The sequence below is a fragment of the Leuresthes tenuis genome, unplaced genomic scaffold (genome assembly GCF_036924035.1).
Source record: "Leuresthes tenuis unplaced genomic scaffold, fLeuTen1.0.hap1 SCAF_20, whole genome shotgun sequence".
Classification (NCBI taxonomy): Eukaryota; Metazoa; Chordata; class Actinopteri; order Atheriniformes; family Atherinopsidae; genus Leuresthes; species Leuresthes tenuis.
In genome coordinates, this window is record NW_027325374.1 from 2436621 (window position 1) to 2445650 (window position 9030).

General features: G+C 43.9%; 1 protein-coding gene across 2 annotated transcripts; it reads left to right on the forward strand.

The window, feature by feature from the left end:
* The first annotated feature begins 1722 nt into the window (after nt 1-1722).
* Nucleotides 1723-6634, forward strand: kcnj2a (potassium inwardly rectifying channel subfamily J member 2a). 2 transcript variants are annotated; one of them, XM_072373560.1, is made up of 2 exons: nt 1723-1880; nt 3606-6634. In XM_072373560.1, the coding sequence occupies exon 2, from the start codon at nt 3838-3840 to the stop codon at nt 5119-5121; it is 1284 nt and encodes a 427-aa protein (XP_072229661.1). In that variant the 5' UTR covers nt 1723-1880; nt 3606-3837; the 3' UTR covers nt 5122-6634. The 2 variants fall into 2 exon arrangements, with proteins under 2 accessions (XP_072229661.1, XP_072229662.1); XM_072373561.1 differs by having other exon boundaries at nt 3609-6634.
* Nucleotides 6635-9030: the final 2396 nt, after the last annotated feature.

Consider the following 9030-nt stretch of genomic DNA (forward strand, 5'->3'; position numbering starts at 1 on the left):
TGCAAAACAATGAAAGGAAACATTGTGTTTTCCTAAAAACTGACCCTGAGGGTAGCATGTACAGAGAAAACAGCAACAGGCCCAGAATGGACCCTTGAGTTACCCCACAAGGGAGAGGGACCACAGAAGAAGAAAAGTCACTGAGCTGCACGGAGAGACTCCAGTCAGCGAGTGAACCACTGAAGGACGGAGACCTTAATGCCTGTTAAAGAATAGAAGATAAAATAATCGATTGGTTGAGCCTATAAAAAGCAGCTGTCAAATATAAAAGTGCTGAAACGGCGGTTTCCCGAATAAGCAGTTAAAAGAAGATAAATAAAAACTCCTAAAAGAGCCGTTTCAGTGCTGTGACGAGACTTAAAAGCACACTGAAATGTTTTATGAACACTGAACTCATTTACTATGATGATAATAATAAATCACACCAACCACGAAACCTTCTCGATGGAAGGTAAAAACACTTTTTCAGGGGTCAATGAGCGGGGCAGCTTACGTCATCGTAAACTGTTATAACGAATAATAACAACAGAGAAGGTACAACCGTCTAATATGAGCCTAGAAACGTGGAGATGTGTGCGAAAAGTTGTGAAATGTTGCTTCCTGCATGTTAAAACCAACACGGCCGCCGTGCCACCGACATGCGGCTGCAGCCCACCTCCTCTGCGCCAGCTGCCTGCTCACACTGCAGGGCTCTCTGTGTGGGAGGCCAGTTCCAGCCTCCAGCCCTCCACCTTGTGGTCGACACGCAGCACTGGCTCCCTGCACGCATTGGCGGAAATTGGGCATGGAAAACAAATACACGCTCACACACACAACGTGCACACAGGTGGTTTGGGCTAAATATACGTGCTGCTATAAATAACTGGAGCTAAAAATAAGGTCGTCTGGCAAAAATCGAGCGGTTCAAAAGCCTTTGAGAAAGCCATGAAGCTGTGGGGTTAATGTTGATGATGAATTAGTAAGCAGGAAGAATGATTTAGCCGGAGGCTTTAAGACAACATGGTTACAGCCTGACCTAAAATTACAGGGCAACAGATGCATAGTCTAAACATCCGAAGCAACACGATAGCTCAGTGGAGAAAGACAGTCATATCACAATACAGGCGTGTAGGACTTTATTGAGTGAGTCAGTGTTTCCGAAGGAGCACATTTTCCATGCCCACATGTAAAAAATGTGAAAACAACATACTATTCAAATCAGGCTGATCGGTTTGCAGGTGGGATGTCGCCTCGGGTTTAATCTGTTCTTATTGATTTAACGCACCGGCTGATTCCTGCGGCTCTCCGGAGAAAACGGAGAGACATTTTTATCCGTTTTGCGTTTTCTTTGGTTGAAAACGTCCAGATGATGTAAACTTTATTTATTTCTCCTACGTGTTTGTTAAATGTAAAAGGATTACTTTGTCCAGGTTTAAGAGTTAAAAAGAGAGAAGCCTTGATTGGTGCCTCCTGATATTTCTTCGAGGTTTAAATTCTCCTTCTTTCTTTAATCAGATTTAAATTTAACGTGTCGTCACCTAATTTGAGTCAAACTACCCTCCCCTATATCCATGTTACATCGTTCAAACGCAAGATTACACAAAACACAACAATATTGCGCCTCTTTCTGTGTGCGCTCCCCTGCTCCCTCCCATTGGCCCGGCGCGGAGCGGGGGGCGGGCCGGCCGGTGCGTGCAGTTTAAAACGCTTTGGGGGAACTCACTGCGGAGCACATTATCAAGACCGGTCCTCCAGAGACACGAGGGAAGTTTCGGCTTGTAGATGCCAAAATAAATAACAAGCGCGCGGAAACGACACTTTTAGGATAGCGGAGGCCAAAATAAAGCGCCTGGATTATATTTCACCCAGCTGATCCCAACCGGTCCACAAATGAGCAACAGGTAGATGAATCATGAGTTTTAACCTCTGCATTTTAGAAAGATGTCTTCTGTTTGAACTTGAATGTGATCGCAGCTGTTATCTTTTGCCAAACGACCCCCTGCTTCCTGGCTTTTACGCACCGCCGCTGCGGTCAGATGGCCCGCCAAAAGTTGCCTTTCCCCGGGTCACACATCGGCTCGCTTCATGTTTTCTTATTCTAGTTTAAGTCCTGATTTCCTATGTGCAGAGTGGCAACTGAAAGGCATCGGTGTGAGGGGTGTGTGTGGATGACTGCAGCAGGGATCAGCTCCCTTTCCCTCGCACCTGTTAACATTTGTCGCTGGCATGCGCTGCATTCTTGCAGCTCTTAGGTCTGTCAGATGCTCTGCTGTTTCAAATTATTTACGATTAGAATAACAATGACACGAGTCGTGATTATTTTGTGCAATTTTAAGTTTTTTTTTTTCCCACTTCTTTGCATATTCTGAAAATCTCACAGACTCGCGCACTTTAAAAACAAATGTTCAGATTTGGATGCAGAGAACTAAAAAAAAAAAGCCTGAAACCTGTTGATTAGCTGAGAAATCATCTTGTATCGGTGTTATATTTGACAACAGATTGCTAAAAAGTGCAGCCGGCTTTCCGATCAGGATCAAAAGCGCATTTTTAAATGATTCATTAGAAGTTTATCCACGTGCAAAATGTGGTGTTTGAAAGCACTGAAGCAAGTTGCATCAGCCGGGTGTGAAACCTCATTCTGAATCAGCAGTGGTTTGATAATCTGTGTTCAAACTGCAAGTGATACGGCAGAACTTTCTGGTTCTAACTATCCGCTTCCTCCCCATCTTTAGCCTTTGTACCACAGAAATAAATCCACTCCAACACAGATAGATAACAACACCGTCAGAGTGCGACCGGCTGGTTATGACTTTGTTGCTAGGACAGCCAGAACTAATGAGAGGTGTTTTAGTCGTGCTGGGAGAAGCGCAGCAGAGAGACGAAACCCCCTGTGGATCTTTTTTAGAGTCAACAACTTAATGCGTCCTATGTGCACATCCAAAGATGAAGCTCCCGCTGTGCCCTGAAGATTCTGTAAAGCGTCGAAGCAAGTGCACAAAACCCCGAAAGTGTCGCGTTGAAGCTTTTTCTGCAGAGAAGTCCCAAACCCCTCACCGCCTCTGCGAAATAAAACCAAATTATTATTAATGCAACACGTCTTAAAATCCTGAGTGGATGCATTTAGTTTTAAATGATCAAATTTTTTCTGTTATTCAGAGGATGGCAGCAATCTGCATGTCTAAGCTTTCTCGGTGTAAACTGTTTACATAATCCATCAGTGGTGCAGAACCAGTGGACCATGAGATCCCATAGAAACGCTGCAGCCCACACTCCAGCTAGAAATGACCAGGTCAGTGCAGAGCAGCCAAGAAAAATAAGTCCACGTTGGAAATGGCCAGTATCTGGACATAAATGCAATTACTGTGCAGCGTCTTTCAGTGACGGCTGAAATGTTAAATCAGGGTTAAATATCACTGATGTTCGTCACAACTGGATGAAATGTTGTTGGCACAGAGAGACGAGCGTCTCCTACCCGAGTTATTACGCTTTTACTGGGTTTTCTCAGGCTGCACGTCAGACTTTATAATTCCTGTTAGTTATTATAAGCTGCCTTATCTTTTTCTACTGTCAGAGCTCACATAAAGCCGGCTTCTCTAACAGACCTCTCCCGTTTCTGTTTCTTTTAGCAGATGACGTTGATGAGGTCCAGTCCCCAGATGAAAGAGGAGTGACCGATTCATCCTCCTCTCGTTGCTCTGCATCTAGAGGCCACTGAGGCTGAAGGGACGCCTCATTTTGTCACCATTTCCTCCCTGAGTTGGTTCCCGAAGCGTTTCAAAACTGTTTCTCCAACGCTTTTTCCAGAAACTCAGACTGTTTTCCAAAGCAGAAGCAGCACAGCCCTCCCAGACTGAGGTGATGGGAAGTGTGCGAGCCAGCCGCTACAGCATTGTGTCATCAGAGGAGGACGGCATGAAGCTTGCCACTATGGCAGTGCCCAACGGCTACGGCAACGGCAAGGGCAAGGTGCACACGAGGCACCAGCCTCAGAGCAGATTTGTAAAGAAAGACGGTCACTGCAACGTTCAGTTCATCAACGTGAGTGAGAAAAGTCAGCGGTACCTGGCTGACATCTTCACTACATGTGTGGACATCCGCTGGAGGTGGATGTTCATCATCTTCTGCCTCGCCTTCCTCCTGTCGTGGCTGTTCTTCGGCTGCGTCTTCTGGCTGGTGGCCATCTTTCACGGGGACTTGGAAAATAACTCCCAGAAGTGCGTGTCCAACGTGAGCAGCTTCACCGCTGCCTTTCTGTTCTCCATCGAGACTCAAACCACCATCGGTTACGGCTACAGATACGTGACCGAAGAGTGCCCCATCGCTGTGTTCATGGTGGTTTTCCAGAGCATCGTTGGCTGCATTATTGACGCCTTCATCATCGGTGCGGTCATGGCCAAAATGGCAAAGCCCAAGAAGAGAAATGAAACTCTGGTGTTCAGCCACAACGCCACGATGGCGATGAGGGACAACAAGCTCTGCCTGATGTGGCGTGTGGGCAATTTACGGAAGAGCCACCTGGTCGAGGCCCATGTGCGAGCTCAGCTTCTCAAATCCAGAACGACGGCGGAGGGGGAGTACATCCCGCTGGACCAGATGGACATAGACGTGGGCTTCGACAGCGGAGTCGACCGCATCTTCCTGGTCTCTCCGATCACCATCGTGCACGAGATCGACGAGGACAGCCCCTTCTATAACATGAGCAAGCAGGACCTGGAGAACACGGAGTTTGAAATCGTGGTCATCCTGGAGGGAATGGTGGAAGCGACGGCGATGACCACGCAGTGCCGCAGCTCCTACGTCGCCAGCGAGATCCTCTGGGGTCACCGGTTTGAGCCGGTGCTCTTTGAGGAGAAGAACTACTACAAGGTGGACTACTCCCGCTTCCACAAGACATACGAGGTGCCGAGCACCCCGCTGTGCAGCGCCAGAGACCTGGCGGAGAAAAAATACATCCTCTCCAACTCCAACTCCTTCTGCTACGAAAACGAGATGGCGCTGGAGAACAAGGAGGACACGGACGAGGGGAACGGGGGCAGCGTTGGTCCCGACGGCACCCAGACAGACAACATCTCAGAGACTGAACACAGCCAAGCCATGGTGCCGCTAGAGCCCCGGCCACTGAGACGAGAGTCAGAGATATGACCGATCACACCTCACACGAGAGACTTCCTCCAATCACCTCTCTGCTCCGACATGCACAACGAGCCGAGCTGGGCCTTGAGGACAAGTTAAACGGTACTGCGAGTCTGTCTGAACTTTGACTGCACACAGTATGACAAAACACAGCACTACGAAGCACGTGCTCATCGTAGAATGAATTCTCCATGAAGTCCCCATGAATGTGTGCTCAGCATGTGTCTCCAAAGAGGAAGAAGGTTGTTGCGATGACTTGAAAACTAAAACGTCTCAGTTTCTCTGTCCAGCAAGAACAAGATGCTTTTGTTTCAGATCTCTACTGCTGCTAGAAAATAGTGGAAGTTAAACCCCTGAGATGCTTTCATGTAGAACCAAAGAATAACGAAAGCAGATGTCTGCGACACAGAAGGTACAAAGTAGAGTATTTGTTCATGAGCTGGTCTCAGAGCAAGCTGACGCCACTGAATGCAGTTTCTGTTTGCAATAAAGACAAGTCCAACAACCTGTGGAGCATTTCCTGGGACATGACAGCACTGATCCTCTGAGCTTTATCCTTTACAGAAATCGGTCTGGGCGCCTGCTCCGAGCCGGTCAGACCCATGAAAGAATACCTGTTAGGAGGTCAGAGCAGTATTAACGACACCAGACTGACAGAAGTCATTAATTTAAAGAAGACCCGGGGTAATATGAGAATCTGAATGTTCTTAAAAGTGCTGCTATGATGTTGCTTCTGTTTTTGTTTTGTTTTTTAAAAGATGCCAAAGAGTATTATCATAGTTCTGTTTCTTAAAAAGTAGATTTGGTACAGAGACGTAGACCTTTTAGGGTGTTTTAGTAGGTTTGTTTTTGAAGAACATGTGTACAGTTTCCTTCTTTTTCTACGCGGATCATCCTCATCTTGAGCCACTTCATCAAGCCTTAATCCGGATGGTCAAAAATGGGGGAAGTGTAGATGTATAAATTAAGTTCTGTAGAGTTTGCTGAACTAAAACAATGATCCTGTTGGGCGTCAACAGTTGATTTCTAAACACAAACCTGCTTTAAAGGTTTTAAAATATAGACGTTTAAGTGGGTTTTCAGAGAAATCTTCTCCAACGATTGAAGATTTCTCATGAAGTCGATATCAGATCTCGAATTAAAGCCACTTTCCCTTCGTGTTGCATGCAGACTGCAGATCGGCCGACTTCATTATCAACACTACCTGTGTCTTCGTTCTGTGTTGAGAATGTGAGATGCCAAATGTACTGTAAGCCCAGCACGTGAAGGTGTTCTGCACAAGTCAATCCAAGCGTTTATATCCTGCATCACAAACAGAAACGCAGAGACGGGACGCCACGTGGCTCCATGCATCCTACAAGTGTAAATATCTCCTTCCTGTTGCAGTTATTTTGTTATCAGTCTTCCAAATGTACTGCAAAACCACAGAATGTACAGATTTTTGTATTAATGTTATTATAATTATTATTGTATATGATATTATATTGCTCTTTTTCAATAAAATGTCAGTGGACAAACCGAATCGGGCTGTGTTCCTCGTCATTGAAAAACTATTTGACAGAAGATTAGCTCATTTGTATTAGTTTGAACACTGAGATCATGATCAGATGAAACCGTTTACCATTAACACGAACCTCTGGTGCTACAGATATTTAATACCTTGCCATATTCACACAGTTATTTTACTTTCTGCTCATCAAATATGACATATTTACAGCTGTTTTAGCTGCACTGTGGATATGGTCTTAATTTTGATCGGTTTATTCATCATTATCACTCATTTAAAGTAAGTCATGAGCACTTTGGGATAAAACAAGTTGAATTAATTCATGAATTTAAGTTGAATCAATGTAAAAAGTGTCTAAAATACTCGGCTAATATTGAGTTGATTCTATTTTTCACTGCAGAGAAAAATTAATCTCAGCAAAATAGACAAGAAAACATTATTTAATCAGCTTATTTGACCTCATGTAAGCACAAATAAAGCCGTCTGCATCGACTCAACATGTCCAACATTAAAAGCTAACCTGTCATTGTGATGATTAATGATAAAAAAGCAATGATTTCCAATTCATTTCAGCATTTCTGTCTTATCGCTCTGATGGAAACCGCCGGGAAACTCGTGCCTTTACTCTTTGAGTCTGATCACAGCATTTATTAGTATCAGAGGCGTGTTTAAAACTGCCACAGGAAGGTCACGGATACACATGCAGTGAATTAATTAAGAATAGTTTAGTATCATCCATCCATTTTCTATACCCACTTAATCCTGATCAGGATCCCAGGAGGGCTGGAGGCTGTCCCAGCTGCCACTGAACCTAACATCAATGTTAGGTTCGGACGTTGGGAGGAAGCTGCAGTAAACGGAGAGAACCCACACGTGCACGGGGACAACGTGCACGCTCCACACAGAACGAAGCTCGAACCAGGAACCCTTGAAAAGCCTGTCTGTGTCCCTGCTTCAGTGATAATAATAATACACAAATATTCTACCTGAACAGTTACTTTGGATGAAACATCAGTGACAACGTTAAGACTTTAAAGAGGACGTAATATGGAAAAGTCACAATTTTATGCATCTATGTGGGTGTTGAATTCAACTCAAACACTCAGTGAGTCTTTCAGATTTACAGAGAAAACTTAAATCTCTTTCCAAGGTTTTCCAGCCTCCTCTTTCTGTATCTGTGTCTCCGAACAGAGTCAAGGTTGCATTCACCGTACCTCAGAAACACATTTAAAGCAACAACGTTGACCAAAGTAAATAACAAAGTAAATAACTATCAGATCCAATAAAACTAATACTAAGACTGAAACTAAGTAATAAAGCATAAAACAGCAGTAAAACACCGTAAACAAAATAAAATGCTGCTTTTTGCTTTGATATTAACATCAAATCTCAACATTAGTTCAATTAACTGAAGAAATAAATAATAATAATGCTCTAACAACATTTTTCAGTAATGTTTTATAGCTTGTCAAAGAACTCTTACTTCTAATCGGCTTCCTTTAATGTTTTCCCAGATTGAAGTTGTAAATTCCCATTTCCCATCTGTCTTTGAATGCCCCATCAGTACAGCACTGGTCAGTATCCTTTTTATCCAAAAACATCAGTGAAATTTTGGCCATTTAAGCAACATTTCTTAATGTTAGGCACTAAAAACATTTGTCCTGTTCATATGTGCACTTTGGTTTATACTGAATGGCAGTAAAGTATCCTTCCATCTATCTTTAGAGCCAATATGAGACAGGAAATACGACACGAGTTCTCAGTTATGGTATTAACCGGCCAGCGAACGTTAGGCCCGGTGAGGCCTGTTTTAACAACTTTAACCAGTTTAACTAATGACTCATGAGGAGACTTTGCCTATGATTTCATGGTGTCCACGAAATGAAGGTATTTTGAGAGTAAAACTGCGTTTTAGTGTTTTTTTATGAGTTCGTTGAGTGGTCAGAGCTCTCAGGCTGTGACATGTGACTTCTGAATAATTACAGACCTGAAAACAGGCAGACTATGAGGAAGAGAAGGGGAGAGTGGGTCACTAAATCTGTTTCAAATGTATTTAAAATAAGGTGAACGGTCCAACATCAACCAGCCGTTTGATTCTGTAACTACCCTGAACATGTGTCAGTTTAACAGGAGATTAGCTGAAAAATGTCAGTTTTATATCAGTTTAAAGTGTAGATCTGAGGTCAGTGCATTTAAAGACGGAACATTCTGCATCCCAGGCTGTTAGTAGACTGTATATTCTTTTTTCTTTTAGGCATGTTTATTTCACTAATGATTGACCACTTAACCGTTCTGACAGATTCACGCCGTTTTAAAGCAAACATTTCCCTCCACTGAAGCGTTTACGCTCTGGCTGGCTCTTGTAAAAGAAGCTGACCCTGTGTCTGAGGTCGTGAACATAAGTTTCTAAA